Source organism: Ischnura elegans, chromosome 13 (assembly GCF_921293095.1).
Source record: "Ischnura elegans chromosome 13, ioIscEleg1.1, whole genome shotgun sequence".
Classification (NCBI taxonomy): domain Eukaryota; kingdom Metazoa; phylum Arthropoda; class Insecta; order Odonata; family Coenagrionidae; genus Ischnura; species Ischnura elegans.
In genome coordinates, this window is record NC_060258.1 from 9,257,744 (window position 1) to 9,277,990 (window position 20,247).

Consider the following 20,247-nt stretch of genomic DNA (forward strand, 5'->3'; position numbering starts at 1 on the left):
ATTCCCATTCCTACTTACATTACTACATTATCCCGTCATTCCTACTTACGCGTCGCGTTTTCGTGATCTTGAAAATTTTCACTTTTCATTTAATCGGGAAAAATATATATCGTATTTTAAAAATCTAAAAGCGTGAAATATGTACTCTAGGAGTAATAATCTTTCGATTTAGGCAATAAAGAAATAATAGGAAACCACCCTATTGGGTGTAAAAGAATTGGAATTACTGCATTAATGCAAGGATACACTGGCCTTATCAATTCCGTTAGAGTCCCCTTCGTAAAACAGAAGCGATCACATGCTAACTGCATTTACGAAAGCACCGTTCCCATTTTCCAAGCCTCGCAGCGTGCGACCGCACTATGGATCACGGATACACGTCCCGCAGCAGTTGCAACCCGGCCAACTTGTGCGAGACACGACTACATGGCGTGGTATCTTAAGAGTGTAGTTTACGACGTCGAGCAGTGGTTTTGAAGCATTCGTGCAGACCACTTTACTGTATCTGTGATCACACAGCCAGCGATGTGTGGTTTTCAAAACCAGGCCTTACATGGAGCATTGATAATACGAGTACAACCATGTTATCGCTGCTAAATAGATCTCGAACTGGCAAAGAAAGCTCTCACTGAGTCTGGGAAGCACTCTAGAATAACAGAATAACTGTGTGGCGGCCGCACCTCCTGCCTCGCCGCCACATCGCTTGCCCGGAGGCAATTTAAAGCGCGCTCCGTCATCGCTTCCTTCCAACAGTCCAGATAGCCCAGCGGTAGCGCAGTCGCCTCCCAAGCGGGCGGCCCGGGTTCGATTCTCCGTGCCGGAAAGTTTTATTACTTAATTTTTCTAGCCTTCTAGGATTCCCTTCTAGAAGTTTCTTTAATGTTCAAGAACAGTAAGATAGAACATACTGGAAGTTGGCAAACTGAATAAATACTGCGGCCTTTCGGCCGGCAGATCAGAGTAGAATTGTACACAATTCAATAAACATCGTCCAAACCATTCCATCGAATCTTCATTGTTAGCAGCCTACATCGACTCCTGCTACATTGGTGACCCCGAACTACGAACGCAACCAGCAATGCCCAGCAAGGACGAAGAAATCGCCGAGCTTACTCGTCAACTGAACGACCTTCGAACAGAACTCGAGACGGCGGCTATGCAACACGCGGAAGTACAACAGGCACTTGTTGGACAACACCAGCAGGCCCTCGCCGATCAGGCCCAACAATTTCAACAGGCATTTGCGGCGGAGCAGCAAAAACCGCAGCCACTTTTGCCGCCACAGCAACCACTGCAGCAGCAGCCTTCGCAACCTCCGCCACCCCAGCACGACGCCGAAGCAAATGCCGCACGACTCCAGGCAACCAATCAACAGGAGGCATGCCGCGTAGCCGTGAAACTACCGTCCTTCTGGCCAAGTAAGCCTTCAGTTTGGTTCGCACAAGCCGAGGCGCAGTTCGAACTTGCCAACATAACACGGGAAGAGACTAAATACAACCACGTCGTCTCCATATTGGACAACCATTTCGCTGAGGAAGTGGAAGACATCCTATCAAATCCACCAGCCCAAAACCGGTATGAACACCTGAAGAATGAACTTATCCGCCGCCTTTCACTCTCCGAGGAAAAGAGGGTTAGGCAACTCCTTCAGGCTGAAGAACTTGGGGATAGGCAGCCGTCGCAACTCCTACGCCATCTGCGCTCACTCAACGGATCATTCCAAATCCAGGATACACTCTTGCGACAAATATGGCTGACGCGCCTTCCAATTACCGTCCAAGCTATTCTGCAAGCACAGACAACACTGCCGCTAGACGAACTCGCCAAAATCGCCGATCGGATCGTCGAGATCACACCGCTGCCTCCACCACCAGCCCTAGCCGTCAACGCTGTTGCCAGCTCAACGGACACTTCAGCTCCCGCCGTCTGCGCTACAACAAGCTCAACAGATTTCTCTTCGCTGGCCAGACGACTTGGGAGCCTCGAAAAACAGCTAACGGCTCTCCTCTCGCAACTAAACGATCAGCACCGGCGCTCACGCAGCAGTTCCCGCAGCCGAGACTATTTTCCCTCACGGTCCAGAAGCCCCTCCCAGACTTACCACCCAGCCGACGACGCCCGCTTGTGCTACTACCATCGGCGCTTCGGTAATGCAGCCAGGAGGTGCCAAGCGCCCTGCTCCCGAGCTACGGAAAACTCCAGCGGCGAGCAGTGACGGCGGCCACCGCCCGCCCTATAGGGAGCAGCCGCCTTTTCATTACTGATAAATACTCCCGTCATCGATTTCTCGTCGATACCGGCTCTGATCTGTCAATCTTTCCGGTAAAGTTCTGCAACGACAGACGAGTCGAAACCAACTACGATCTCTCCGCGGCCAACGAATCCCGGATCAGCACATATGGAACGATGCCACTCCGACTCAACTTAGGCCTTCGTCGTGATTTTGTCTGGCGTTTCACCGTCGCCAAAGTCAGCGAGCCACTCATTGGAGCGGATTTTCTCGATCATTTTCACCTGGTTCCGGATTTAAAAACTGCCCAGCTCATCGACCAAGTTACTGGCCTGTGTACTCAGGGACACCGTGCTTTTTCTCGTCAGGCCAGCATTCGGACAATCCCCGGCACAACAGCGTATCACCGCCTGCTCGCCAAGTTTCCTGAAATCACCAAACCTCCAGGCGCTCCAAGAGAAGTGCGCCATCAAACACAGCATCACATCGAGCTTACACCTGGACCTCCCATATATCATCGAGCTCGACGCCTGGCCCCAGACCGCCTCCGCGCTGCTAAAGCTGAGTTCGATGCCATGCTCCGCGAGGGAACGGCACGTCGCTCCAACAGCCCCTTCGCCTCGCCTCTGCACATGGTCCGCAAACGAAACGATGGGTGGCGCCCATGCGGTGACTATAGGAAGCTCAACAGTCGAACTATCCCAGATCGCTATCCAGTTCGCACTCTGCAAGATTTCTCCGTTGCCCTCCACGGCTGCAACATTTTTAGCGTTGTCGACTGCGCAAAAGCCTTCACACAAATTCCCATGGCTCCAGAGGATATCCCCAAAACAGCCATTATAACTCCATTTGGCCTTTTTGAATTCAACTTCATGCCATTTGGACTTCGGAACGCCGCGCAGACCTGGCAGCGTTTCATCGACGGAGCTCTAGAAGGACTTCCTTTCTGCTACGCCTATCTGGACGACATCCTTGTGTTCTCAAAAACGGAAGAGGAGCATCTTCAGCATCTCCACACCCTCTTCGAACGCCTTTCTCACTATGGAATCGTCATTAATCCAGCCAAATGTGTCTTCGGAGCTACAAAAGTCACCTTCCTCGGGTACTCCGTAACTTCTGATGGGTGCTCACCCCTACCCGAAAAAGTTGCTGCCATCAACGACTTCCCACAACCGAAGACCATTCGAGACCTCCGTCGTTTCCTGGGTATGCTCAACTTTTACAGGCCCCACATACCACACGCAGCTTCAGCCCAGACACCACTCAACGCGCTCCTGCAAGGTCCTTCAGTCAAGAGTTCCACACCAATCACCTGGACTCAGGAACTTCTTCACAGCTTCCAAGAATGCAAAACCGGTCTCGCCCGGGCTACCATTCTAGCTCACCCGGACCCTGAAGCTTCCCTGGCCCTCTTCGTCGACGCCAGCCAGACCGCGATTGGTGCTGCTTTGCAACAACGCTCAGGTGACAATTGGCAACCGCTCGCTTTCTTTTCACGGAAACTAAAGCCGTCGCAACGGATGTGGAGCACCTATGACAGAGAACTCTACGCGATGTATCAGGCAGTGAAACACTTCCGTAACATGGTAGAAGCCCGCGACTTCGCCATTTTTACGGACCACAAACCGTTGACTTTCGCCTTCAGCCATCGTACCAAGAACGCTGACAGCTGCTCGCCACGTCAGTTCAAACACCTGGAGTTCATCACTCAATTCACAACTGACGTACGCCACGTCTCCGGCCAGAACAATGTCGTCGCCGACTGTCTGTCAAGAGTGGAATCTGTCAGCGCCTCTACACCGTTAGACTTCGTCGCCTTGTCCCGTTCGCAGGACACCGACGAAGAACTTCGTGGACTCCTCGACAGCGGTACTTCACTCAAGCTTTCTCAAATGCCAATTCCTGGAACAACCGTCAAACTCTGGTGTGACACATCTAAGGACACGCCTCGACCCTATATCACACCACCGTTCCGTCGACGTGTCTTTGATCAAGTCCACAGTCTTGATCATCCCGGTTCCAACTCCACTCTTAAAAACATATCCAACCGCTACGTTTGGCCGTACATGTCCAAGGACTGTCGCACTTGGGTTCGCAATTGCCTTCCATGCCAGCGATCCAAAGTGCATCGTCACGTATTGTCTCCTCTGGCTAACTTCACCATACCTACAGCACGTTTCGACCACGTCCACGTCGATATCGTCGGACCTCTGCCTTACGCCTCTGGGTTTCGGTATCTTCTCACGATGATCGACCGCTTTTCACGTTGGCCGACAGCAGAACCTCTCGCCGACATCACTGCCGAATCCGTCTGCCGAGGTTTTCTCCTAGGATGGGTTGCCCACTACGGTTGTCCAAAACGCCTCACCTGCGATCGAGGACGACAGTTCGAATCAGGACTCTTCAAAAAGCTCTGCGCCACCCTGGGCATTGCTCTTCACCCTACCACAAGCTACCATCCTCAAGCTGATGGAATGCTAGAACGTTGGCACCGCCCTCTCAAGACAGCACTAATGACGCACTCCCCGGAGTCCTGGATCGACGCACTGCCAATGGTTCTCCTCGGACTCCGCACCACCTGGCGCGAGGGCCTGAAGTCTTCACCAGCGGAACTCCTCTATGGAGAACGGCTGCGTCTCCCGGGTGATTTCTTCGCCGACTCTCCGGCAAGCATCGGTTCTGAGGATCTGGTCTCTCGGTTGCGTACTCACATGTCAAAAGTGAGACCAACTCCTGCAACTCATCATTCCAACAGCCGGAAAATATTTGTTCACAAAGCTCTAGCCACGACGTCGCACGTCTTCCTGCGACAAGACGCAGTTCGGACGGCCCTCCAGCCACCATATCTAGGGCCATATCCAGTCATCACCCGCAGCGAGAAAACATTCACCATCAACATCAACGGGAAACCAACAGTCGTCTCCATCGACCGACTTAAGCCTGCGCACATTCTCCAGCCGGACGATTTTCAAGAAAGGACATCGAGACCTTCTGAACCGACCTCCGGAAAACCATCTTCCGCGCCATCGACCGGGACGTCGCCTTCGCCCGCGGACACCTCTGCCGCCCCCCATCCAACGACGCGCTCGGGTCGGACTCTTCGTTCACCTGTACGCTACAACGCCAGCTGTATTTCCCCGGGGGGGAGTAGTGTGGCGGCCGCACCTCCTGCCTCGCCGCCACATCGCTTGCCCGGAGGCAATTTAAAGCGCGCTCCGTCATCGCTTCCTTCCAACAGTCCAGATAGCCCAGCGGTAGCGCAGTCGCCTCCCAAGCGGGCGGCCCGGGTTCGATTCTCCGTGCCGGAAAGTTTTATTACTTAATTTTTCTAGCCTTCTAGGATTCCCTTCTAGAAGTTTCTTTAATGTTCAAGAACAGTAAGATAGAACATACTGGAAGTTGGCAAACTGAATAAATACTGCGGCCTTTCGGCCGGCAGATCAGAGTAGAATTGTACACAATTCAATAAACATCGTCCAAACCATTCCATCGAATCTTCATTGTTAGCAGCCTACATCGACTCCTGCTACAACTGCATAAATAATAATAATATATTGCTTGTTTTACGTTAATAATGAACATTACAAGACATTAAAGTGAAAGTTTGTGTTATCCGTGTTTTCCAATTATATTCGTGCCGTCTCTCCCCATCATTAGCCTGAATAATCAGTAGTGTACTGTAATGAACATGTAGCATACGTGTAAGTACTCATTACGTGTACAATAAGTACAGTTGAGGACCTCAAATCCAGAAACCCGGAAATCCAGAACGTTTAAAAATTCCTTTGTATAGTGTTTCGACTTGCCACCTCGTGGCACTACTCTCCTCCGAGCCTTGTTCTGGGATGAGTAGGAAGTTAGGACACGCTATGGACATACGCCAAGAACCTATAGGCAGGGACACGTTGGGATCTCAAATATCAAGCACAAGAGCCTGAATACATTTGTAAATTAATTAATTAACAAAATATATGAAGAAGCGCTTGTACAGATTTACTGTCTGAATAAAGAAGGCATGGATAGATATTGCAACTCAACGTGTTAGTCCTAATGATGATGCAGCGAAGTGATACATGTTCACGGTGGTAAATTATTAGTTCATTGAGTAGAATTGCAAATTTCAATTGCCTTTCTGTGATAAGGGAGTTCCATAAAGTATTGGCCGCTGCAATCGCTTCATTTGAAGGTTTTTTATTTACGCTTATTTTTCCACACACCGCATAACCTGGAGTTTACTGTACTTCATATGCATTTGACAACGTCGTATGGCTAGGCGAGGGTGTGAGGTGCGTTTGGAGGACAGGGATTGGCCGTAAACTGGGCTGGCGCAGGTGTCTCCCCTCCTTTTGAAGTGTTATCGGACGAATCTCACCAGCTAGACTGTACTTATCAGGTCGAAGGAGCTTCTTGGCTTGCGATGAATAATTTTAAATTTTAAATACAATGCATGCTAACTAATTATTTGAATAAATAAAAGACCATAGCACTTATCTCAAATAATTTTTAAGGTAGTTTGAGCGAGATAGTTCCGAAGTCAAAAAAGCGATTAAATGTTAATAAAATTTACAAATATAAACAGTAATTAAGGTGTTTGACACAATTTCATAATATTTTACGCGGAAAATCTTTGTTTGCGTTACTTGTTTTTCTCGGTTATGAGCAAACTTTACGTAATTTAAACTTTATCTTGACTTATTTTCAAATGTACCAACGGTAAATTTAGTAATATCTTACTAAATTTTCCTAATATAATTTTGCCGTAATTCCGACTTAGGGTACGGATTACTGGAATTTTAAATGTTAAAACTTAAAGATGTAATGATAACTCACATTAGAAAACAATTTCAAAGAATTTTATTGCAAGAAATTACATATGCCCAAGAGACGCTTGACTTTGAGTTTGAGGTGCTTTTGGAGGACAGGGATTGGCCGTAAACTGTGCTGGCGCAGGTATCTCCCCTCCTTTTGAAGTGTTTTCAGACGAATCTCACCAGCTAGACTGTACTTATCAGGTCAAAGGAGCTTCTTGGCTTGCGATGAATAATTTTAAATTTTAAATACAATGCGTGCTAACTAATTATTTAAATAAATGAAAGATCGTAGCCCTTTTCCACAAGAATTTTCAAGGAAAAGTGCTACGGTCTTTTATTTAATTAAATGCGTCTAACTTCCACCAATTGAAGCCTTAATCTGTTGAACTTATAACCAATTATTCCTTGTCCTTGTAAATACATAGATGTATAATATTATTTTAACCTTTTCCCTACTATACACATATATATATACGTGTGGACGTTCCCTGACCCGGGAGGCGACGGGCGTATATTTACGTGTGAGATTTTCCTGGCCAGGAGATCGAAAGCCGTATATTTATACGTTTTCTAGCTCCCCCCCTTTTACGACGGTCATGGGTTTACGATGTCTTTGCCTCGGGACCCAACCCTGTGGGGTTTAGGATTTACCCTCTGAATCCGGGAGCAGGTACCCGGACCCCTCCTCTTTTATTACCCCTCTTAGCGGGAAGGGACAGCGGTCATTTAATTGCTTATCCAGTCAGGTTTTGAAATATATATATATTCGTTCATTTCTCAAGAAAAATAAACTAAGAATTGCATTATTTGTCTTTTGAGCAGCGTTTACAATTTTTAAACGAAATTCTACGACAAATATCAGCTTATATCTCGAGTTGTGTATAAACATCAACATGGAAATTGTTGCTGCGTTAAATGTGTTAATAATGGCCTTAGAACTTTGTTAAAAGTTGACAATGCTCAGATAAAAATGAGGAATTTAATTCAAAGTCTGTAATTTACGTGCAAGTAACAATTATCCATTTGCTAAATACATATAAGCAATGCATAAGTTGACCGCAAACCAATGCCGCAGGTATGGTCGTAAACCCGGAAATGAGGGAGCACAACTACTCTCGGAGACCGAGATAACGGGAAGTCCCTGCGTGGAGGGGTCGAAAAAGGTTCAGCGAGACCCTTCTTGACGAATGTCCTCCAAAAATGCTCCGTACCATGAGAAAGAAGAGTCTCTTGGGGCTCAGTACTGCAGTCATGCTGAGACGAAAACTCCGCCGTCTCAAAAGGGTTAAAGTATTGAAGTAAAAAAAAAAAAGATTTTGGTTGTTTTAAAATTCCTATCCATAGCAGTAATCACGTGAGATTAACCTGAATATTTCGTTAAATTTCCCCGGAAAACTGTGTGAATTGTGCTCTGTGAATTTTTCTGCTATGCAATCAGAGCGGAAAAAGCTGGACGTCCTGGTTGATAACGGACCGAATTTTTTCAGTGTTTGGTGGATGAGGAAGACGTTGAGCGTGGAGCTGACGATGGCGTCGTCCAAAGCGTGGTTGTGAAGAGGGAGTACGGTGATGGAGCCACTGTCTTCATCGAGAGTGCGGCCGTCGAGATGAGAGACGAGGTGAGTGAATCCGGCATCCTGCAAATTCATTCATTCATTGTGTTTGACGTGCATACAACGTAGAAATAAAATCAGGCTAATATTCCGGTGCCTGGAGTCATTTATTGCACTGGCGTGTCTACATTTTTAAAAATTTTCACAAAACAAGTGAATAAAGAGGAATTGAGAATAAAATTTTCTTTAAAATGACGGATTATCCATTATTTTTATTGTGTAATTATGCATTTATGCAAGAAAATTAGTTACCCTTGTGTAAATTTTTGAAGTATCACAAGTGAATGCTATCGGTAAGATAACAAATAACTGAAAGCAAAGAAATAAATTTATTTCTCACGTGTGTTGGTACCAGACCTGTTCAAAAAGTGTAAGATGTTAGCCCCATAACTATTCAATAAGGGGTACCTATATATTCCGCAATTTGTTAAGTGTATTCTAATGTAATATATTTGAATGTAAATGAAATGAAGTTATATTATATTATATTATTTTAGCATGCGCGCAAGTCCAGATATAAATTTGCAAAGCACACCGGCACATCATCTTGCCGCCGACAGTAGTACGTGTTTCTTCGTTAAAACTAGGGGTGAGCAGATAATCTTTTTTCTTCCGATAACCGATACCCGATATCTAGTTCCGATAACCGATATTTAGAACCGATAACTCGATCTGGTCCACTATTTCAATCCTAGATACCAGAGTATGAATGAATACTACCTGATTTTCCTTGGTGAGGTAAATAACATTATGGTAGAGGAAATATTATCGGATATCGATGCTCCGATGCCGATATGCCGATAGTCCAATATCGGCCAGAATTTATATCGGAATTAATAGGGTAGTTTCCTTCATCCAAGACAACGAAAGGCATTGATTGCGATTCGTTACCCACCATTACTGTATTCATAATATACAAATTATTCAGTTTTAAAAATACCGGTTTAGACGAATGGTAAGGGTCAATTTTTATCCTCATTTGAAAAAGGCCAGATTGGCGCCCATGAGATGTCATTCCACGTGACGACACAGGGACCTAGTTTCTATACGAGTAGATTGGAGTTTAAAAATCATCTGAGATTACCAATGCATGCAATAGGCAAAGAGCTCAGGGAGACATGTCTTAGTAATCACCTATTAAAACTGGCTAAGGTCGGAAAGTTTTCTTCGTTTGATAAGGTATTAATAAACCTTTTTTAAGCCAAGCGCTACCAGCCAGCAAGGTACTCAGCTACCCGCTAGCATCTTGCATCCTATCAGCGCTCAGAGCCTCGATCAAGGTCACCTCACAAGGCGGGAGAAATGCGTCCAGAAAATGAAAAACCAGAAATGCGTCGCACGGACTTTCCTACTTACGCATCGCGTTTTTGCGCGCTTGAAATTTTTCACTTTTCATTTAATCGCGAAAAATACATATCGTCATTTAAAAATCTAAAAGCGTGAAATACGTACTCCAGGAGTAGTAATCTTTCGATTTAGGCAATAAAAAAATAATAGGAAACCACCCTATTATTGGCTCAACCTAAATACTATTTACCTCATCAAGGAAAATCAGGAAGTATTCATTCAAACTCTGGTATTCAGTATTGAAATATTGGACCAGATCAAGTTATCGGTGCTGAATATCGGTTATCGGTACAGTGAGTCCTCGTTTAACGTCACTTACCGTTCCTGAAAAATGTGATGGTAAACTAAATGTCATGGTCATGCTAAAAACATTAATGCATCACAGGCAGTTGGCACTTAAATATATTTGAGAAGGGTTTGTACCAAAGAAAATTCAAAAGATTTTGTCACCCAAAATGAGTGATTCCATAAAAAAAGAAATTGTTTTTCACATATCATATTTATAATCACACATTCACATATTTATTTATAATTATTTTCAATATCATATCATTTTTATAAGTCAGAGCTTTATAAAAATGTACGACTAAGTGCTCTAAAAAATAATGTGCAGGTGTTATCCTAAAAAGTTTACGCCTCCCCTAATACAATATCTTGATTTTACACTGTGCCTATATTTCGGTCCCTCCAACTGCGTAAAATCAAAGTTTTACTGTACAGTGAGTCCTCGTTTAACATCACTTACCGTTCCTGAAAAATGTGACGATAAACGAAATGACGTTATTCGAAGCATAATATCCCATAAGAAGCAATGTAAAAAGTGAATATCGGCTCCTAGACCTCACAATTCCTACGTGAAAAATATGTAAGCGTATCATATCTGGGGCATTTTTTACGGTGGGAATAACAAACTATTGCATAAATACGAGTTCCTGTCTTCATCAACGACAATAGCAGCAGTCATGTAAATCCTTCTCCATTTTCTTATCTTCCAGCATTTGCTTTTCAGCTTCGCTATGGTGGTCGCCCGTGCGAGCGTCGCCTGTGCATCACCTGATGTGCTGAAACATCGTCGCAGTTACAGGAACCAAAATTATTGTGAACACGGCGAAAAAAGTGACGACAAAAACTCCCGAGTTCTACATGGAAAAATTTCTTGAAATCACTTTTTGGGTTCCTGAAAACCATTATGTCATGTAAAACCTTGCGCACCTACGTAAGAATTCATTTTGCAGAAATTTTTGCTAAAACCGTAATCGCAATTAAGAATAAACACACTTTTTAGGATAACGCCTGCACATTATTTTTTAGAGCACTTACCATTTTACACTTTGCTTAGACTGATTATATTACTGACTGTATTACCGCCCACAAAACTAACATCCTGCAATGCCCGCCGCTTCGCCTTTTTCCTCGCGCGAAATTTAAAAGACTTAACGTTATCGTGAAGCGAAGGTGCGATAAACGAATGACAGTCTCAAAATTTTCGTGACGTTATCGCGAAATGACATTAAACGGGGTGACGTAGAACGAGGACTCACTGTACTAAATATCGCGTATTGATTATTGGAAAAAGAAATTATCGGCTCACCCCTAGTATTAACCCTTTCGAGACGGTGCTGTTCTCCCCTCAGCATGGGTGCTCTACTGAGCCCCAAGGGATTCTTCCGTCCTCTCCATATGGAGCATTTTTGCAGGACATTTGTGATTAACCCTAATACGGGCAAGGTGAGTCTCTTCCCAGTGAGAAATGGGTGGTGGAATCCACGTGGAACCCACGTGGAATCCACGTTGATTTCAAGTGGATTTGTGGTGATTAGCATTAAATGTTAAACAGAATTTCTAATTTGTGGAACTTAACTCTCTGGTGACATTGTGTCATTTATCATCCTGAAACCATGCTAGTTATGTGAAAATGTGTCGCACATTCTATTTTTATATAATTCGTGGAAAGCGCAGCCATGTCGAGGGTACACGAAAAATTGTAGAAATATGAAATCTGTCTATTTTGAGTCTAAAATTAACTTAAACCGATGAAAGTGCGATGTATACCATGAATATTCATGGTCCCAGTGAGAAATGGGTGGTGGAATTATTGTGGAATCCACCACAAATCAACGTGGAATCCACCATTAATCAACGTGGAATCCACCTGGGATTATGCTGGGATTATGAAATCGAACAGATGGTTTTAATTGCGAATTAAGGCGGGCGGACGTCACCTGGGAATCATCATCGCTGAAACATTGTCGCAGTAACAGGAACCAAAATTATTGTGAACATTGTTCTCTTGGAAATTTTCGTGGAAATATCTCTGATGCTAAAATTTGCCAAAACCGTAATCGCAAATAACAATATACACACCGTTTTACACTTTGAATAGACTGACCGTATTACCGCCCACAAAACAAAGAACCTGTAACGCCTGCCACTTCACCTTTTTTCTCGCGCGAAATTTAAAATACGTGACGTTATCGCGAAGCGAAGGGGCGATAAACGAATCACGGTCGTACAATTTTCGTGACGTTATTGCGAAATGACGTTAAACGGGGTGACGTAGAACGAGGACTCACTGTATATTACAGTATGTTATTATAATATATATTATTCCGTCGCCTGCTGTGGTCTGCTGTTTACGCGGGGAAACTTTTCGTTGACAACGGTCGTCGTAGTTCACAAAACTCGCGGCGCGACCACGGGCGCAATATTCGAAATGGCTAAGCGAATAGCAACAATGCAATATTTTTCACCTTAGCAACCACGTCAACAGTTATAACTGAATTGCCCTACAGCAGTGTTTGGATCAACCAGATCAACGCTAATAATTTTCTCAGAACGTGTGGACGATCATTTAGCTAATAAAGTCTGATAGCTAATAAATCCAGAATCCGAAGTCATCGTTTTGCCTCAGGGGAAGGATGGAAAACGCTAAACCTGTGAGTATTAAATAATGAAATCATAATACCATTATGTTTTTTGGAGTACCTAAATTATTTTCATATAAAGAACAGACAATTATACAATTTTCAAAGTTAATTAAGTGAGCAAGAGATGATCTGTTTTATTCCCATCAATCTATATCATGATTTTCTACGGTGGCTATTAATTATAACTTACTGTTGGGTATATACAGACAAATGACTTAAAAAATTAATAATGACTTTTAATGTGACCGCTAAGTTTCGTCTTTCCATGTGTTTTCTTGTTCCTCTGCCCATTTTTTTAAGATAAAGAAAAGTGTTGTTTGTCTTCACCATTTGTGCATTTTGAGGAGAGCATGAAGTGCTTGACTATCAGTACCATTCCCTCTTCAATTATTTTATCAGTATTATCTAAAAATATTGTTCTTTCTTGTATATTCGAGTGTTTCGGGCGAGCGCTAAAGCGGCGAGCAGAAAAAATATCTAGTGAAAAATCTAGGCTAGTTGCTGCAGCAAGCAATGTGCAAAGATGGGTTCTAGAACTAAGAAGAAATGAGAGGGAAGAATTTATCAATGAAGAGAGGAGTTTTTCATCCCACCTGGAATCAGAAATTCAAAGCGATACTAGTGGAAGTGCTAATAGTGCCGAATTTGATCCCCTTACCTCAGGTGAAAGTGAGCAGTTGAACCCACAAATCAGAAGTGAAAATAGTTTTGATAACATTGAGTCTCACCACAGCTCTTCAACTTCAGGTGGTTATAGTCATTTGCCTGAATCACAATTTTCTGGCATAAATATGCCTGACCAGAGTTTTAACCCTTTCGCGCCGGATCTTCGTTGAGGGAAATTCTTCCTCAATACGAGTCTCTTGAAAGTTTTCTTTACTCCGCTGTACGAAGCTTTTTCACGTCGACTGAAGGCAGTGGTTCCCTCCCTAACCATTTTTGGACCCAACTCAGTGGGGCGCCGATCCCTTTCCTCGGCCTCAGTCCCAGACCCTAGACGGATTAAAAGCCCCTTCCTAGGACGAGTCCGCGGTCAACTGGCTAAAATATTAGTGTAAAATATATGTAAATATTTGTTATTCGCATCGATTTTTTACATTCGAAATGAATTTTGTGTTTCTTTTCTGAGCGTGCAGAAATTTTAAACGAAGTTCTAACGTTGATATAGATGAATTTAGTATATTTTCTAGTTGGTCTATAACTCCGTTGATATTAACGCTAGAATTTTGTTTGAAACTTCCATGTGTTCAGCAAAAAAAGATGAATTCATTTATAGCAATAGATATGAAAAGTAAGCAACAAATATAGTTTTGGAAAACATACAGCAAATAACAGTAGTTGACCGCATGGAGAGGATAAGAAAGGGTCGACCTGAGCGGCCGAAGATGGGACTGGGCTCGCGCTAAGGCGGATCACGAGGGGCGACCGCGTCCGTGGGTCTATTGTGTCCGCCACGGTCACTTTTTTCGACCTGTGCTGCACAGGCGTGGCATTTGTTGCTTAGGTTAGAAAAATTAACGCCGCACTGGTGTGGCATTCGTTGTTCATGGAAAAAAAATCGTCGCCGCACTGGTGTGGCATTCGGCACGAAAGGGTTGAAAAGGATGGTAGTAATGGTAATATGGATGAAGCAGGGATATTTCATGATGAAGATGACAAAGTAAAATATCTACTAGAATCTTTGAGAAAGTGGGGGTCATCGGGAGTTCCTATGAGGAAAATTGATGAACTGTTGTCTTATCTTAAGCCTTTGTATCCTATTTAAGAGAAAAAATAAGCATGCTAAGATTTGCCGATGACATAGCCGTTATAGCAGAAACAGAGAAGGATTTGAAAAATATTCTGATTAATATGAGTAGGGTAATGAGTAGATATCAACTGAAAATAAGCACGAAGAAAACCAAGATCTTAGTATGCAGCAGAAGAGAAGAAGTCAAGACCAACATTAAAATAGGGAGGCAAAACTGATAGAAGTGGATGAATTCTGTTATTTGGGAAGCAAGATAACTAGTGACGGGAGAAGCAAGAAAGAAATTATCAGCAGAATAGCCCAGGCGAAGAGAGCATTCCACCAAAAGAGAGACCTGCTTACAGCGGGAAACTTAAATATGGATGTAAAGAAACAATTCATAAGAACCTACATCTGGAGTATGCTCCTATACGGAAGTGAGGCATGGACAATGACCGCAGCGGAGAAAGCAAGGATAGAGGCCTTTGAAATGTGGTGCTACAGAAGAATGATGAAAATCAAATGGATCGACCGAGTTAGTAACGAGGAAGTCCTAAGAAGGGTAGGAGAGAAGAGAAGCCTCATGAAAACCTTAATTAGAAGACGGAACAACCTTTAAGGCCACACTTTGAGACATGATGGCCTGATGAAGACAATCGTCGAAGGACAGGTGGAAGGCAAGAATGGAAAAGGAAGACCTCGAACAAAATATATGGAACAAGTAAAGAGAGATGTGAAAGAGAAGAAATACGTAGGAGTGAAAAGATTAGCTGATAGGAGAATAGAGTGGAGAACTGCGTCAAACCAATCCTAGGATTGTTGACCAGTGATGATGATCCTATTCTGCCTTCTAGCTATAAAACTCTTTTCAACACACCAAAGAGCATCCCAATCAAAAGCATAGGAAATGGCAATTCGTGGTACAGAGGAATTCGTGAAAGTTTAAATAAAATTTTGACTTGGAAATACCTGCATTCACACCAGGAAATTATAATAGATATAAACATAGATGGACTTCCTCTTCACGTCAGCTCTAGAACCGAGTTTTGGCCTATTTTGGGGTGTCTTGCTGGTAAATATCTGGTGCCTTTTCCAATCGCAGTTTTTTGTGGTAAAGGTAAGCATGAAAATTTAAATATGTTCCTGAATGATTTTGTGAAAGAGGCTGGGGAGCTCATGGAAGGAGGTTATGAATATGATGGAAGGATTTTTCCTTTTCGCATTCGTCACTATATTCTTGATGCTCCTGCCAGAGCTTTCGTTAAACAATGCAATGGTCACACTGGATATGCTGCATGTGAAAAGTGTACTGTGATTGGTGAGTGGGTGGAAGACCGAGTGACATATGCAGAGCTTAATTGTCCTCTTCGCACAGATGAATCTTTTCAGAGAAGAGACCAACTAGAACACCATCTTCATGCTCCTGGTGCAGATATTGATGATCATGATAATGGTGAATGGAGAACTCCATTGGAACAAATTGGAACTGGTATGGTTTCTCAGTTCTGATTGGATAGCTTCCATTTAGTGTACGGGGGAGTTTTCAAGAGGCTTGTAGGAGCATGGATTTTGGGGCCAGGTCCATGGAAACTAAATAGAAATGCATTCTCTGAAATTTCTGACAAACTTGTGTCAATCAAGTCATGCTTTCCATGTGAATTTAATAGACCCCCAAGAAACCTTCAGGAGTGGAAACTTTATAAGGGAACAGAGTGGAGACGCCTTCACTGTTATGATGGCATGTTAGTTTTCAAACATAGAGCATTTAATGTGAACATTTACAAGCAGTTTTTACTTCTCCATTGTGCCATTTTTAATTCTAGCAAGCCCTTATCATGTCCAGCAAAATGAGAACATTGAGAAGGCAGAAGAATTTTTGGAGGCATTTGTTAAGTGTTGTGCATCAACCTATGGCAAACGTTTCATCTCGTATAATGTCCATTCACTAAAGCATTTAGGAAATGAATGTCGTGAACATGGCGCTTTGGAGGAATTTTCAACGTTTAAATTTGAAAATAAATTGGAATCATTGAAAGAATCTCTCCGATCTGGTCACAAACCACTGCAACAGCTAGCATTCAGGGAACATAATAATAATAATAATAATAATAATGTTTATTTGTCCAGAGATCTAGAAGTACAAAGGGTGCACTGGATATAGGACACGTCAAGATAAAAAAATATATATACAATAAATACAAATATACAATGATGCAGGATACATCAAACTTTGTTTAAGAATTCATCTACAGAATAATACATTCTTAATTTCAAATATTTAAGTAGGTTGGTCTTAAAAGTAGTGACACTTGATGGTGCCTTAAGTTCAGGTGGCAATTTATTGTAGAATTGAAGGCCCATACAATTTGGACCAGCGCTGGTATTCTTGGTGCGCACATACGAAACATGCAGCTGGTCAATTTGCCTCGTGGAATGATGGTGGACATCACGGTTCTTAATGTAATGAAATACATAGATTTCTTTTTGTGTAAGCAAGTAAATGAAAAATATACACACATGGTAGTGGTAATATGTCCAGTTTCTTGAACAAGGGACGACAAGGTGAATCATAGGGGGCATTGCACATCAGCCTTATAATTCGCTTCTGAATTTTAAAGATTTCAGAAGAATGGGGAGAGGAACCCCAAAACAGGACACTGAAAATAATGTGCGAGTAAAATTCACTATAGTAAATGGACAATAAGACATCATTATTTACCGTGTTCCTGATGCTTCTTATGAGAAAGCATGTTGAACTGAGCTTGCTGCGCAATTTGCTGATGTGCTCTACCCATGTCAACCCAACTTCAAAGAGATGATAGGAAAAAGATTCTGAGTGAGCCACAAAATGATGTTAAATTAATCCATAAACTTAAAAATCCCCTTGAAGATGTGCCAGGAATCCAGTACAAAAAGTTAAAATATCATAGGATAACTTACAATACTAAAAGAAAGTATGATTCATGCTGCAGAACAAAGTCCGGTGATATTATTATCATTTAAAATATTGTGCATAGTCAGGAAGGAAAAGTGATACTTGTTGGAAACAAGTTTCCTTCGGCAGGATGATTTCTATCATTATCCTTTAAACTCATCTAAGTTGGGCATACTTAACCCTTTCGTGCTGAATCCCGCACCTGTGCGGCGAGGATTTTTTTTCCTCAACTACGAAGGCCACACCAGTGCGTTCAGAATGTTCTTACCCTAACCAATGAATGCAGCGCCTGTGCGGCACAGGTCGAAAAAAGGGACCGTGGCGGACACAATAGACCCACGGACGCGGTCGCCCCTTGTGATCTGCCTTAGCGCGAGCCCAGCCCCTTCTTCGGCCGCTCAGGTCGACCCTCTCCTATCCTCTCCACGCGGTCAACTACTGTTATTTGCAGTGTGTTTTCCAAAAAAATATTTGTTGCTTACTTTTGAAATCCAATGCTAGAAATTAATTCATCTTCTTTTGCTGACCACATGGAAATTTCAAACGAAATTCTAACGTTAATATCAACAGAGTTATAGAACAACTACTAAATATACCAAATCCGTCTGTATAAACGTTAGAACTTCGTTTAAAATTTCTGCACGCTCAGAATAAAACACGAAATTCATTTTGAATTGAAAAAAAATCGATACGAACAACAAGTATTTGCATATATTCTGCGTTAATATTTTAGCTAGTTGACCGCGGACTTGTGCTTGGAAGGGGCTTTTAATCCTTCTGGGGTCTGGGACAGAGGCCTTGGAAAAGGATAGGCGCCCCACCGAGTTGGGTCCAAAAATGTTTCGGGAGGGACCCACTGCCTTTAGTCGACACGGAAAGGCTTCGTACAGAGGAGTAAAGAAAACTTTCAAGAGACTCGTATTGAGGAAGAATTTCCTTCAACGAAGGTCCGACGCGAAAGGGTTAAAGTTAACAGACTTGATGACAGATGACTTCAATGATGTCCAATCCAAATGTGTTTTACTACCTGATGATGATGACGGATTCCTTTGCATTCCTCTTCTTTGTTCTTTCTGACATTTCATTGTGAGGTAAACTAACATGTATCATATTTGCAGCAGTAATTCATAAATGTATGAATGCCAACAAATTTAAATTATCTATTAATCTAATTTTTACTTATGTCACTATCACCTTTTTTCAGTTTGTGGTGGTGAAGTTTCAAGGTGAGGATGTTGATGGTGTAGAGTTTTTTGCTGCACCAACTAAGTGGATTCATTTTTCTGAAAAAGATGGACCTCCTACAGCAAAAGAGGAAGTACAAATATACTGGCCTCCACAAAGTACTCCTCCAAATCTTGTAACAAAAATGGCAAGGAAGGAGACTGGTCCGCAGAGTGACTGGACTCTTCACTCAGCAATTTTGAAACGATATTATGGTAAGTCAAGGCTAAGCTTGAGTTATTTCTTTAAATCCTGTTTGTATTTTCTTATCTTTTAGGGCCGTATTCTTAGTCGACCCTGTAGGGTCAACCGACCCTGGATACGTCATCAGCCCCTACATAAACGGATCTCACCCTACATACGCCAAATCAAGCCCTACATATGGCCGTTTTTCGAACTACACGGGCCCTACTTGATGTAGGGTACCCGAACCAACCCTACACCCTACAAAAACATGGAGGCCAAATTTCGTCTGCTGATCACTTCGATTAAAGAATCTACGTTACAATGGATATTAAGGGAGACGACCTCACACAAGCCATTTTAAAATGTAGGTACAGTACACACAGCGGAAATGTAATAATACTACCACTTTATAACCACCAAGTTAAATAAATTATAAAATTGACTGAACTAATAAGAACAATTCAGCGGTATACATGCACCTTATTTCAACGAATATATAATAATATTTTTCACGTTTGGCACTTGGTATACTTTTAGGAAACTAAAATACTTCGTTTACATATAACCATAGAAAACGTATTTTCATGCCACTATTTGCCACATAATAAACTTTTCTACGGAAGGTGAAAGCGAATGACGAACCTTGATGATGCAACGTAATTTCCCACGTCAATGCTCATATTTGCTCCGTACTTATTACTATCTTGTACTGACCGCTTTTGAAGTAATTTAAAGACAATTAGGTTCTACTTTTGGCTCGATATGAGAGTATTTGTAGCGATTATTAAGGTACCGACACGACCTGGCGGACGACACCTATTGTTTATTTACCTTGAGCCGTTACCCTAACGATACACCCAAAAATTATCGGACGTCTTTTCTTACTTTCATAGTTAGTTCCCATTGCGCCACCAGAGTGGAAAATTGGCGCTGCGCCATCATCTACGTCATCTCAGGGAACTTGACGACGGAATTACCCCCCACCACCTATGTAGGGTCGACTGAGAAACGCATGTAATAATAATAATAATAATTTTATTGGTCCCAGGACTTTACATTGTAAAATATAGGACATGTCATACACAAAAATAAATACATACATAATCAGAATCAGACACTTCTGTGGTAGGCAGATTCCTCTAGAAACTGAGTTGTGCTATAATAGCCTTTGTTGACTAGAAAGAGTTTAAGATTAGATTTGAAAATTGCCTTTGTAGAAGCTTTTTTTATGGTTGACGGCAGAGC

The 20,247-nt window shown here is 42.7% G+C and overlaps 1 protein-coding gene across 3 annotated transcripts in view; it reads left to right on the forward strand.

The window, feature by feature from the left end:
* LOC124170148 overlaps nucleotides 1–20,247 on the forward strand; it is a 58,271-nt gene that overhangs the window by 31,695 nt on the left and 6,329 nt on the right. For all 3 annotated transcript variants that reach the window (XM_046548840.1, XM_046548842.1, XM_046548841.1), the window contains exons 5-6: nucleotides 8,529–8,660; nucleotides 18,797–19,031. In XM_046548840.1, coding sequence (XP_046404796.1) covers nucleotides 8,529–8,660; nucleotides 18,797–19,031 — 367 coding nt within the window. The remainder of the gene's footprint in view (nucleotides 1–8,528; nucleotides 8,661–18,796; nucleotides 19,032–20,247) is intronic.